General features: G+C 27.3%; 3 protein-coding genes across 3 annotated transcripts; all 3 read right to left on the reverse strand.

Moving 5' to 3' along the window:
• Positions 1–574: 574 nt before the first annotated feature.
• Positions 575–3726, reverse strand: LOC113382816. The gene is made up of 5 exons (XM_026621059.1): positions 3521–3726; positions 2899–3004; positions 2455–2654; positions 1157–1361; positions 575–1045 (listed from the first exon to the last, which is right to left on the reverse strand). The coding sequence occupies exons 1-5, from the start codon at positions 3724–3726 to the stop codon at positions 575–577; spliced, it is 1188 nt and encodes a 395-aa protein (XP_026476844.1).
• Positions 3727–4597: 871 nt separating this feature from the next.
• Positions 4598–7189, reverse strand: LOC113382827 (dynein regulatory complex protein 9-like). Its single transcript, XM_026621070.1, has 4 exons — positions 6995–7189; positions 6142–6332; positions 5879–6083; positions 4598–5062 (listed from the first exon to the last, which is right to left on the reverse strand). The coding sequence occupies exons 1-4, from the start codon at positions 7187–7189 to the stop codon at positions 4598–4600; spliced, it is 1056 nt and encodes a 351-aa protein (XP_026476855.1).
• Positions 7190–9602: 2413 nt separating this feature from the next.
• On the reverse strand, positions 9603–13077 carry LOC113363431 (G-patch domain and KOW motifs-containing protein). The gene is made up of 6 exons (XM_026605936.1): positions 12929–13077; positions 12349–12715; positions 10644–10747; positions 10364–10544; positions 10038–10167; positions 9603–9975 (listed from the first exon to the last, which is right to left on the reverse strand). The coding sequence occupies exons 1-6, from the start codon at positions 13060–13062 to the stop codon at positions 9632–9634; spliced, it is 1260 nt and encodes a 419-aa protein (XP_026461721.1). The 5' UTR covers positions 13063–13077; the 3' UTR covers positions 9603–9631.
• Between the last annotated feature and the right edge of the window lie 671 nt (positions 13078–13748).

Genomic DNA, 13748 nt, shown 5'->3' on the forward strand with positions numbered 1-13748 from the left:
CTTTGAAACGTAAGATATATAAAAATTTACTATGACGATTATTATAACTTACCCTACGGAAAGTTAAAGATGTGGAAGTAATTTATAATTGTAAGTAATCATAATTTGATATTTATTATTAGTTATTATTTCAAACGCAATTAAGAACAAAAAAGATTGATTTTTATTAGCACGTTCGGCATGTGTTTTATTAGCATGTTCATAAGCGTGTCTCTTTTTTCTTCCTAAATAATGCACTAAGAGTCATTGATATCCTTCTGTATAAATTTCATTTCTTTTTGAAAATTGACGAAAGATTTATTTTATGTTAACTATAAATATAGTATTACAAAAATGTAAATATATATTATTGGACTAAGTCATATACATACACCATATTGCTAATGTACTCAATCTTTAAAAAATATTTTACCAATAAATGTATTTTATCAGTCTGTTTCAGGAGCAGCCTTTAGTTTTAAATTATAATTAGTGCCTATTAATTACAATCACCACTTTGTGTTTGCTTCATTTTAAAGCAATGGCATCACATTTATATATATATATATATATATATATATATATAATATTAACATTACTTATCCGCTTTCTTTTTTTTATTTGCTCGAGCCTTTTTAGGCATTAATTTTTTTCTAAATAAATTTCCTCGCCACCAAGTTTGAATTAATAATGTCATAAGAGTTTTTTTCTGCAAGAACTTTCTCTCGTGTTTGATCTCCAAATATTCTTCAATTTGCTCTTGTTTTTCATTGTAAATAGCTCGAAGGGTTGTTAATTCCTTCTGGAGAGCTTCCAATTTCTCTTTTCTCATCAAAATCATTGTATCGTACTCTTCAACATCTGAATCATAACGGTCACTCCAATCTCTGACTTGATTTTGTAAATCCGTAGTCTGTCTTTGAAGAAATTCTATTATTTCACTATCAACTCGATTCTCTAGCATGATATTTTTTTTATTGGATTGGGCAGATTGTTCTAAATTCATTTCAGTTTGCTTAAGTTTAATTTGGTTTTGCTCCCTACGTGCACTTTCATATTTATCTACCTAAAAAAATATTTGGTAAACTTACTAAAAAAGCTTTATAAATTTTATTTTCATAAAGTAAACTTTTAATTTCTAATTCAAAACAATATAAAATATATTTCCATTGCTCACCAAACGTTTCTGGATGTTGGCAAACACTTGACTGTCAAGAATTTGAGACTTTGCTCTTTCTTCATTGTTATCTCTTGCGCCTTTGGAAAGTGTTCCGAAATATTTTTCAATATTCAAAATATGATATTGAACTTTTAGAAGTCCTTGTAAATCGCGACTTTCATTTAAAACAGTTTTCCTTTCGTTTACTCGAGATTTAAAAAATCTGTTTTTAAAATAAATAATTGTTTTAATAAACAGAGAGACAATCTAGATAGATCATTGTTGATTTATAAAATAAATTTAATTTTCTCACTATAATATTCACTTAAATGCTTTTCGTATATTTCTAAATCATTTTTATAATTTTATTACATTGCGTAATAGAAAAACATGTGACATAAATATAGGGCGATATTTTACAAACGAATTATGAATAAAAAACTTATATTCTGATCATATGTATTTTTAACACTTACGGGACGGCACCGATTTCAAAACAATTTATTGTACCGGCTGTATACTTGATTTCATTGTGTATGTAATGCAATTTGTGTGATAAAAATTTGTGATCATTGAAGGACATACATTTATAATATTTATTTATTTTTGATCATTTTATAAAGAATGGTGACGTTCAAAACAATTTCCAAAATGCATAGCTGGTTGATTTGGACATGTTTTACAATAAAATATTGTTCGCCTTCCTCCTGGTGCTTTTCTGTCAGAACAGACAATTCAATCCCTTTTCTTTCTCTCGCATTTAGAATATGCCACTGATTAGTCAGTATATTTGTTCATTATTGTGCTGCCATAATGGTTTGTTTTTTCTATTATATTGTCTAATAATTCATTTGTAAAATATAAAGTAAAATTTTCTATTGGATGTCTTATATTGCTTGGTATTTGTAGTCAGGGTGTTTGTTGATGTATGTCAAACTCGATTATTGAAGGAGAAGCGTCTGTATGAATATCTATTTGAAACTCATCTTCACTACTGCTTGATTCACAAAATTTACCAGTCGTTTTGCCATATTTAAAAGCGCTCGGTCGTTATAAATATTAAAAAAAGACTATATATCAAAGAAAAAGGTTAAAAATACTACTAAAATAACTTAAAGTTATTTTCAAAATACAACACTGTTTATCACTGCTATACGTAATTTATTCAACTTTTCGATGCAAACTGAGTCATTGTTTATAAAATAGCCTGTGCCTCACAAAGTTTGTTTGTCCACTCAGGTGGACAGCCGTCCCCAAAGTGTTAATAAAATGTCTAGATTAGATCATTATTTTTAAAGTGTACAATTATTATTTACCTGAGATATGCCTGCATAGGTGTAAATGTTTGTGATTGATTCAGGTCGGCAAGTGTGTCCTCCATACCTTGGGTGATAAAATTGCGATCTGATTCAAGTTTTGCTCTTTCATATCTCATAAGTTCTGTATGTTTTTCCTTCAAAGTATTTCTATCATATTTATGCTTATGTCTAGAATAAGTGGCAATCCTGGAAGGCTCCTTGAAATATATAAAAATCTTGATTATTACAAATAGATTGTAACAGATAATTGGTAATATAGATATTTAATAATAAAATTAACATTCAATTAATTTCATACAATAATTTTAGTTGAAAAAATAATCGTAATCAGACATCATTTTAAAATATTTAATAGTATTATATAGTATTATAACTTTTATATTTGGTTTTGTATATTTATGCAAAAACTAGACAAATAAGATAATTAAAAAATATAAATACATTTATATTATACAGCGGTGGCCTCGGTTTCAAATCGTTCTTCCCCATGCATAGAAGTTTATCCATTGTATTTTCGAATATACAAGAAATTAAAAAACTCTCGAATCTAAAAACAATTTATTAAGAAAACATGATGAGTTTATTGAAGTGTTGATTAATTTTATAAAATTTGAAATTGATTGAATTATTACATAATTCGTCGAATTTCAATCGCATAGCACAGTTGAAGACAGAATTTTATTTTTAATTTGTGTGTACTGTACACTTGAATTTCGTTTATCTTTTAAAGAAAATGCAGAATGTCAGTGAAAATGTGAAGAATTAAATATAGCTTAGCATAATAAAATATAATGATTTATTTGCGTTCTAACCAATTTTTTATAAAATAAGTATAATAATGTGAAACAAAAAATTAGTAATTTTGCATTTTATTCAGTATCGTTGAATATTTGGTATTAGAAAAACTAGTTTAAAACTAGTTCAAACCAATAATAATATTTTATGAGCACTTAGGCATTCGCAATGTACAGTTGCTTGTAAAACGACAGGCACCAGATTTTGGGAGAACTGCTATCAATTATTTTCTTGCACATTATAGCATTTAAATGATAAAATTGTGTACCTTGAAAGCTTTTTGCTCTTTTTAATATAACTATCCCAGTATTCCATTGGAATCTCACGACCTTGTAAAATGGCCATCCAGCGTTCCATGGCTTCTTCACTGTCCCTGCTATCAGTTAAGGAAGAGTCTGAAGAATCATCGTTGTCTACCAACGACAGAAACGTTTTCATAAATGGAACACTCGTCAAGGTTTGGTCAATGGACATTTTTAATGATATATTATTTTACGAAAACTTCAACAGAATTAATCATAAAAAATATATTAGAAATTTTAAAAAATATTCAAAAACAGCATTAACAAAATATAATTTACACCAAAACAAAAATAAAATTTTGACAAGATAATCATTGAGATGGCGATTTAAATTTTTGATGTTGACTTGTGATTATAACGTTCACAAATTATATATATATATATATATATATATATAAGAGTAAAATATATGTTAATAAGTATTTATGAAATTGGTATTTCTATGAAACCCATGGTGTAACAACTTACTGTTAGTATCCTACTCTGCCCTGAGCTTGATACAGATTTTGAATTTAGTGATTTCATTCAGTGATAGGTAAACACTCATCTAAAATTGAATACATATTCTTAATCATCTGCAGGAATGACATTATGGAAGGCTTATCGTTCAGTTTCCGCCGTCAGGAAATTTAAACGGAAATGACGCACAATTTTGCTCTTCCTTATATAAAGTTGAGACCGAACACCGCCATTCAACTTTTCTGATAAAATTCTGAGATGTTCAAATGCGTTCGTTACATTGTGTGTATAAAAAATAATTTTCATACAAATGTCGAATTTGGTTATGGGATTAATTAAAACTATTTCTAAATCAAATATCCATAAATTATTAAAGCAACAGAAAAGAAACAAAGGTTTCAAAAATTCACAAAATGCACATTAAATTTTTTTATTTTGCCATTACATAAATAATTTTTGTTAAATTATAAAAAATAAATTAAAACTATTTATTTCAAAACTAAATTATTACTGTCATTATATTGTAAAATGAATAATTTATCACTATTATATTTCTACTGCTGAATTCGTTTGTTTTTACTTTTTTACTTCTTGGGTTTTCCTTTCCTCTTGCCTCGTTTAGGCATAAGGTTTTGTCTGAATACCAATCCGCGCCACCAACTTTGCAACGCCAAGGACATTCGAACTTTTTTATTGAACATTTCTTTTCCATGTTTGATTTCTAAATATTCTTCGATTTTTAATTGTCTCTCATCGTAAATTGCTTTAAGTTGTGCCAATTCCTTCTCGATTAGATCTAAAGACTCCTTTTTCATAATGATCCTGGTATCGATCTCTTCTATCTCAGAATCATATTTTTCACTCCAGTCTTTAACCTGTGTTTGATAGTCATTAATCTGCGTACGTAGATATTCACTAATTTCGGAATGAATTCTAGTATCTATTTTCATTTTTTGCTTATTGTTTTTAGTAGAATCTCCTAAAGCCTTTTCAGTTTGACTTAATTTTAAATTATGTTGTTCTTTTCTGGACCCCTCGTGTTTGTTTATCTTAATTTGAATAGAAAAGATAAAATTTAGTTACGTTTGCTCATTTCTATCACACACACACACATATTAATATATATATATATATATATATATATATATATATATATATTTAATTTGAGTTGAAAAGTCGGGCGTTACATTAATAAAAATAGTATGAGAGTTTTTAGAAATTTATTTAAAATCCATACGTTTCGGCTAGCATCTTAGCCTTTATTCAGTGGCGATCAATTTAAAATTTTGTATCCTAATAATATTAACAATAATAAATGGTAGTCAGCCTGAAGGCAGGTTCATGGCGCGAGAGCCACCACAAATGAATGATTTCCTTACCCTCGTCGTCTCACTCCAACTACCACCATTCTGCCCCCCCCCCCTTTTTACAATTTTTGCATGTGTTTTCATATGTATATATATAATATATATATATATATATATATATTTGTGTGTGTACTATGTACTTATGTATGTGTATGTAGTTTATATGTATATATATATATATATAAATTATCTTTAAGAACATGAATACCTTGCACTATTTTTATTATATTATCCTATTAAATATTGTTCAAGTTTGAGATATAATATATATATATATATATATATATATATATATATATCAATTAAATAGCGCAAAAATAGATTTAAATAGGTTCTTAGTTAGGAATCAAAAGAGTAAGTTGAAAACACACAATTCTGCACATGCAAACATAAAGTTTAATTACATTCAAGTTATAAACGTTAAATATTCTAAGGAATAAGTACGTATTACACAAATTAATTATATTAAAATGTATATTAAAAAATAATACTTCTTACCATACGGATTCCAATTTGGTTTAAAATATTGGTATCCAGAATTTCATTTCTTAACTTAATGATCCCTTTATCTAATAAAAAGTTTGTAGAGCTTCCAATATAAGACTCAATTGAAATCATAGTATTGTGAGCTTGTAATAAATTCTGTTGATCTATACTTTTTTGAAATACAGAATTCCGTTCATCTATTTCGAATTGGAGATATCTAAGGGAAAGAAATGATTAGTTTATATTAATGTTAATGATACAAATATTAATTTAACTTTAATGTTTCCATGGCTGCAGTAAAACACTGTCTTTCTAGCAGATCATATCTCGTTTCTAGAAATGTTCGTTTCCAATATCTGCGATCCAATTGGTGATTAACATCACGGTATCTTCGCTTTGTCTCTGGCAAATCTGTTCTCTTCATAGTATCTTGATCATAAGTTAATTTACGCTCTTCTGGTTGCCCCTATTAAAGATTGATGTAATAATTAAATCAGTAATATTCATTACTACATTACTAGGTGTAAGTGGCATTTAAAACAAGTTGCATGAATAAATATTAAGACAAAATTTAGCTAGACAAACTGATCAACGGTTTATTTAAATAATCAAGTGTTTGCTTTCTCTAAAATATAATCAATTCAAATTTCAATAGCTATCTCTCAAACTTATGAAATCTATAATTGTATTATTTAGCGAGCAAGCACGGGCTCATATGACCTCCTATATTTTCTTCTTTGAAAGTTAAAAAATTCAATGTAAATAACTAAAAACTTCTACTTAATCTAAGTTGTTTCACTTTACCTGATACATTAATAATTCAGGAGATGTAAAATATAATTAATTGCAAATTTTAGATAATGTTAGACAAGTAGCAAATATGTGGAAATTTGAAGTCTAAGAAGTCAAAATACATGTTTTGGATATAAATTGAAAAAATGTGGAATATATATGCATAGTCGCATAGTTAATTCAAATTAAAAATTAAAAATTAAGACATTCATATATTAATATCTTCTAAAGAACACTGAGTTTTTATTAAACCTGTAAATACCCTACATTTACATATCTAATAAGGGGCAAGTTTAAGGTACTATATACTCACTTGGAGCATGTTCGGTTGTTAACCGTTAAATCTAGCTGTTTGCGAGCTATTCGGTCTTCTAAAATTGTCAACCATCTACTAACTTTCCTCTTCGACTCCACAAAATCAGGCTTTTTCGGCTCATCGGTTTCCACTTCATGTTCGTCTTCTATGGCTGCATAGGCTGCATAAGCCTGCATGAATGAAACATCTTCTGATTCCAAACGAGCGCTTCTCATTTTGGTTTTTTTAATTAATCTTCAATAAAATTGTCAGTATCTAAATTTACGCAATTAAATAAATTTTAAATTCCTTATATTCAGCATATAAAACAAAAAAAATATTTTTGAATAAATAGTAATAACGACGGAACTATTAAAACCGAATAAAATGTGATGTGAAAATAAAAAAAATAAAAAAATTACAAATACTTTGGAAAATCTATTCCAGCGAAAAAAATAAAAACGTCAGATTTCGTGATGTTGCTTAAATAATCTAGTTGCGTTGACATCATCATATATTGTTTGTTAATCGTAAATTAAATAAAATTAGTTCAATGTTTTAATATATTATATTTGGTCGTTCTTAGATGTGCTAATAATATATTATTTTATATAATGCTTGCAAAAATCACTAAAAAAAATCGTGATTTAAACTTAAGCTTAATATAATATTTAAAAAAAAAATACAAAAACGAATGCAATTTTTAATAATAATACCAATTACACCATTGTCTAGGGACAGAGACGAGCAACGTTTCAAACTCACGGGCTGCATATAAATTCTAAAATTTTGTGTTGGGCTGCATTTATTAATAATTTACAATGCTTAATATATACTAATAAACATTAATTAATAAAAAAAAAAATACGAACTGATGGTGCATGGCATTGGGCCCTAAGCCTAATTGCTGGAACTTCCGAGAAAAACATACGAGAAATAAAACTAATCAATAAATAATAAAAATTGTTTGGTGATTAATAACAATTGCTTTGTATATTTTCAAATAGTTTATTATAAATATATACTGTAAATTTTACCATTCATATTTTATAGGCCTACATTTTTACTGTAATAAACAGCTTTGTACGATATGTTGCCTAAATTGTACTGAACGGGCGATTACCTTGCAGTAAATATACTTGCGTAAGGTGCATCGAGAAATTCAGTATATGTACTTCTATTTCACTCTACTTATTCAATAAAAAATAAATTAATTTATAAGTGATTAAAAGTATTCCAAGTGGTTTTATTACACATAATTGAAAACGAACGAACACGTTAACTCGGAGTATTTTCTAAAAGCAAATTTTCAAAAAACAATAATTTTTATAATTAAACCAGTTTTCGCAAGACTTTAATGGTTTAGTATGTTCATTAAAACCAATTACTCTATCGTTATACCAAGTAAATCGTCTAATTTTAATTTTAACAAACGTCAAAAAAAACTACTCATTTTCTCAAATTTTGATGAATTTTTAAAATTAAACTTCTTTTCGTAAGGCCGTAATATTTCAGTAAGTTCTATAAGACCATGATATATATCGCCAAAAAAAAGTTCCATAAAAATCAGCTTAAATTTTCTTTCAACAGTTAATTACAAGAAAACGGCTCGGTAGATTTTAACCTAAAACTAATCAGTGTTATATTCCCAACTAATATCATTCGAACAGTTTTTGATTTTTTAAAATCGATTCGGTGGTATGAGCCTAAATGTGGTCGAAAAGTTTAACACTATTTTAAAAATGGCAAAGAAACGGCTCGGCAGATCGTCGCACAAAACTGACAAACGTTGTCCTCATTGAGATTTTCATTCATTCGGTTCAGGCGTTTTTGAGCAAACGTCGATGAAAGGTCTAATTTTGACAAATGCCAAAAAGCGATACCAATCTTTGCAAACTTTGACGAATATTCAAAGTTAAACACGTTGTTGAAGGGCTGTAATATTTTAGTATGATCTATAAGACTATGGTATCTGCCGTCAAAAAAGAGAAATAAAAATTGTCGAATTTTTTTCGAACACTTTATTACAAGAAAACGGCCCGGCCGATCTTTACCAAAAACTATAATCAGCACGTTTCCCAACCAATATCTTTCGAACGGTTTTCAAACTTTCAAAATTGCGAGCTAAACGTGAGCTAAAAATTGGCTGATCGTCACACAAAACTAACAAAAAATAGTCCACATTGAGATACATCGAATGGCTTTTAAATTTTTGAAATCGGTCCAGCCGTTCAATCTGTGAAATGTCTGTTCACACACACATTTGATGAAAACAAACTTCTCCTTCAGATAATATACATGTTGATTAATATAAGGGGTTACACCACTGTAGCAGCCAAAAAACGTATATTTTTGCCATTTCTTTTCGGTCGGAAGGAAAAGTAATAAAAACATGATATTGAAGATAGTTATTCATTGTACTTTAAAGTAACTAAATAAAATATAATTGTAAAAAATAAAAAACGGCGGTACCGTACTGAAGTTGCACGAAGATATGATGAATTTTAAAAGAAGACACAAAATTCAAACACAACCTTTTCTTTGTGTAAAACATAAATAGTATGTAATTAAAAACAGTTTACATATTTCATATTGTTATACTTTTCATGAATGTAAGATTGAGAATTTTAATTTTAATTTAATATTATGTTTAAAGTTTATTATTTTCATTAGAATATCTATTTTCTTGAAGAAAACTTTCTGTCTTTTGATCTTTTATCATAGTCACTAGAATCTTCTGAGCTATATTTTCGATTTCTACTTTTCTTGTGAGATGTTTTATGCTTTTTCTTGTTATAACTGTCATATTTCTTTTTGTCAGAAGCATCATATGTTGATGTCCTGTATTTATCATGTTTTTCTTTTTCTTTGATTTGATAATTCTTAATTCCCAATTCTCTTTCATGTGTCTTTTCCCTTTTAACTATTGTCTTTTCTTCAATTTTTATCTGTGTTTTATGTACATCACTGTTTTCACATGTACTGTGTTCTTGTTTCTTGTATGCATCATATTTTTTTGAATCTGTAATAAAAGAGTTTTTGTAAATCATTTAATCATTTATAGGTTCCAAATTTTTAATTTACTTAATACTCTTCCATTTCTCTCATATTCTGCTTTACTAATTGGCTCTACCATGAATCCATTCAAAGAAATTCTGCTACCACCAAGGGCCATTTTAATAAATAATCTTCCTGAATCATCAAGCCCTTCAATCTGCATAAATATTTTAATAATAAACATAGTCAATTTATGCAAACTATTGAGCAAAACTATGTATTTTCATAACCACAAAATAGTTCGATGAAATGCAACTATATACATAAATCACTCGAATTAATGTCATTTATATTTTAATAAAATGTTGGTTAATGTAAATTTAAAACCTAACTATTTTGAATTGAAATACTACCTGGCCATAACAGTCTACATGCTTGCCCATCACCACTTTAACAAAAGCTCCCTTTTTTATTTGTAAATCTTCTGGATTTGTATTATTTGTCGCACTCTTATTTGTGCTTTTTGATGTTGGTCGATCTGCTCCCAGTCCTAATCCTTTCGGTCTTAGTTCAGGTACCCTTACTTTGATTTGCCTGATGTCAACATTTAAATAATTATATTGATGATTATTCTAAAAATATTTGGGAATCGATTTGTTAAAAATAAATTTATTTTTAAATTTGCATACTTACTCATTACTTTTACCTATTCCTTTTCCTTCTTTCCAACCCATTCCACGGAGCATGGCAAGTCCAAAATCTGCTATGGGAATATTATCATAATCATCTAAAGTTGACTGAAAAATTACGCAATTTATTCAAGTTATATATATACATACATATATATATATATATATTAGGGTGGTCCTTAAAATGGTCATTTTTAAATTTCCTTGCTCCCAGGGGCTTAAATGTTTCCAAATAGATAAAAAACAATTCTCTGAAAGGTTTAGCTCTTAATATTAACGTTAGATAGAGCGCAATTCAATCAAAGTTTGTATGGAAAGAGCATGAAAAAAATTTTGAAAATTTTAAAAAAGTGTTTTAGGTATAAGTTAGCGACAAATGAATGAGTTTTATTTATTCATTTGTTTGCTAAATTACATCTAAAAAACATTTTTAAAATTATTGAAAATTTTTCCATGCTATTTCCATATAAAACTTTGATTGAATTGCGCTCTATCTAAACGTTAATATTAAGAGCTAAAACTTTCAGAGAATAGTGTTTTATTTATTTAGAACCATTTGAGCCCCTGGGAGCAAAAAAATTCGAAAATGACCATTTTAGGGACCACCCTAATATATATATATATATATATATATATATATATATATTTATATATTTATATATACAGTGGTGTTGTGCAAATATTTTTTTTGCCGGAACGCTAAAACCGGTTCTCATGTTTGTTTTGGTTTTGATCGAAAAGTAAAGAAACAAAAGTTATTGCAAAACAAATTTTATGCACATATATGTATGCTTCTTACAATAATAAGAATATTTAATAAAAATTAGTTGAATTATAATTTATAAAATTCAAGTCGTCGCGTTCCGGCTTGACAACACCACTGTATATATATATACATATATATGTTTCAATGTCGAACAAAAAATCCTCAATATATATATATATATAATATATATATATATATATTATAGCACATATACACCTAAGTCTGTTTTTACACGGTCTTTTTGTACACGGTTTTGATATAACACGGTTTGAAAATTGAATATTTTTAATTTTTTTACACGATTTTATTCCATTTAGAACAATTTAAAATTTTATGTACTTAAATTTTTTTTGTCAAATTTAATTTTTGCGAAGTATGTTCATATCACAAAAAAGTATTTATGAAAGAAAAAGTCTGAAACCATCGATAGTATCGATAGTTTGCGAACACTCGCTTAAGGTTTGAAAATTAATATTTTAAATTTTTTACACGATTTTATTCCATTTAGAACAATTTAAAATTTTATGTACTTAAATTTTTTTTGTCAAATTTAATTTTTGCGAAGTATGTTCATATCACAAAAAAGTATTTATGAAAGAAAAAAGTCTGAAACCATCGATAGTATTGATAGTTTGCGAACACTCGCTTAAAGATTTAAGTGAATTCCCCTTTAGCGCGTACAAACAATTTTTACTTTGATTTTTTTTTATTATATTTGATTTAATAAAATAAACATGAATTCTTGTTCTTAAAAATTCTTGTTTTTCACTAATTTTAATAGGTTTTAGAGATTAGGAACAAATCACCCATTTTTGTATAAGATCAATGTCTTTTTTTAAACTGTTTTTTTTTTTTACACGGCTTCTTCTGGAACCAATCTCCGTGTAAAAACAGACTTAGGTGTATAGAAATGCAGAAACAACAAATTTAAACAAATATTTACCTCATTTACACTTTGTGTAGTTGTTTCATTAGGAAGAGGAACTTGAAATATTTTGACCTCACTGGTTTGGGCTTTATTTAAATCTTTAATAATTTCATTTGCTGCTAACATATCTAAAGAGCATTTGCCCATTTTTGAACTACCACTATTTTCATTCAATTCTTTTTGAACAAGAGAATTATTTATTTGGTTTGATTCTTCTTTAATAGCATTAATTAAATTAGAACTTTCTTTAAAATCTTTTTGACCAAGTGAATTATTTATTGGATTTGATTCTTCTTTAATAATATCAATCAAGTTAGTAAGTAATTTCTTATTTTGCTTCATTGGAATTATCAATGGCTCCTTTTTATGTTCACATTCATTTCTGTAAATTATCAAAATAGATTCATTATAAATATATATTATAAATCAAACAAAATCAAAATTAATTAGTTTAAGTCGTCCATAGTATTTAATTTATCTTTCCAGCTACATGCTTTAATAATGTTTGTAAATTCAATTATGGCCATAACAATTTAATTACATTTGTTTGTACACATATATGTAACACAAATAAGTAATGAATGATTATTTTTACCTTACAACTTTTATTGTTTTTGACTCAATACAATCTATTAGTTCAATATTTTCTTTCTTGACGTTAGAATTGATTAAATCTGGCTTTTTTATTATTTTTGAAAATCCAAATGATATTTTTTTGGGTTCCGACATCGTTTTAATAATTGGTCATGCAAATATGAAATAAAATACAGAACAACTTGATCAATGACAGCTATACTTGACAGACAGATAAACGGAGAAACCATTAAAATTTACAAATGTTGCGAAATTCACACATTTGGCGGCGCTACATGTCGTATATCTTAAATTCGATTGGCTACCGATACAGTCATAGATAAAAGAAAAGTATGGATGAGTATGGATACAGTCATAGATAAGTAAACTTATACAGGATACAGTAGTATGTTGGTAAACTTAAGTAAACATAAAGTAGTAAACATAGATAAGGAAAGGTAGTAAATGCAGATACTGGTAGGTAACATGGATAAGTAAGCATAAAAATTACAAAGGTGTTACAAAAATAATAAATAAACGTTTTTGCTTTCACTAAAAACTAATCAATGCAATTTTCAATTATTGTATAAACATTTTAATAACCACTTTTTGTATGTTGTTTAAGAAGGTCTTTTGTATTATGATTTGTATCATTGTGTAAATTTTAAAGTAAACCTGTAAGTCAATAGATTAGAGAATTATATGTAACTGCTTATGAAATAACTCTATTTCATATTTTTTATAATGAGACTAAGAATTGTAATCAATTGTCACCATACAAAGTATCAATGAAATGAAAAAAACTGTTAATTTTGTTTTTAAACATAAAGTATAATTATCGA

This window comes from Ctenocephalides felis, unplaced genomic scaffold, assembly GCF_003426905.1.
Source record: "Ctenocephalides felis isolate EL2017-DRISC unplaced genomic scaffold, ASM342690v1 CF-g0.4_SCAFFOLD_00845, whole genome shotgun sequence".
Lineage (NCBI taxonomy): Eukaryota > Metazoa > Arthropoda > Insecta > Siphonaptera > Pulicidae > Ctenocephalides > Ctenocephalides felis.

Bases quoted from the DNA above. Each gene is read 5' to 3' on its own strand.
- LOC113382816 (XM_026621059.1), bottom strand. From the start codon at position 3,726: ATGTCCATTGACCAAACCTTGACGAGTGTTCCATTTATGAAAACGTTT. The intron at 2,655-2,898 runs GTATTTATATTT...ATATATTTCAAG, and splicing joins CACCGCTGTATAATATAAAT to GAGCCTTCCAGGATTGCCAC. The intron at 1,046-1,156 runs GTGAGCAATGGA...ATATTTTTTTAG, and splicing joins CCAACATCCAGAAACGTTTG to GTAGATAAATATGAAAGTGC.
- LOC113382827 (XM_026621070.1), bottom strand. From the start codon at position 7,189: ATGAGAAGCGCTCGTTTGGAATCAGAAGATGTTTCATTCATGCAGGCT. The intron at 6,084-6,141 runs GTTAAATTAATA...TCTTTCCCTTAG, and splicing joins GCAGCCATGGAAACATTAAA to ATATCTCCAATTCGAAATAG. The intron at 5,063-5,878 runs GTAAGAAGTATT...ATTCAAATTAAG, and splicing joins ACCAAATTGGAATCCGTATG to ATAAACAAACACGAGGGGTC.
- LOC113363431 (XM_026605936.1), bottom strand. From the start codon at position 13,062: ATGTCGGAACCCAAAAAAATATCATTTGGATTTTCAAAAATAATAAAA. The intron at 12,716-12,928 runs GTAAAAATAATC...GATAATTTACAG, and splicing joins AAAACAATAAAAGTTGTAAG to AAATGAATGTGAACATAAAA. The intron at 9,976-10,037 runs GTAAATTAAAAA...CTTTTATTACAG, and splicing joins GAGAAATGGAAGAGTATTAA to ATTCAAAAAAATATGATGCA.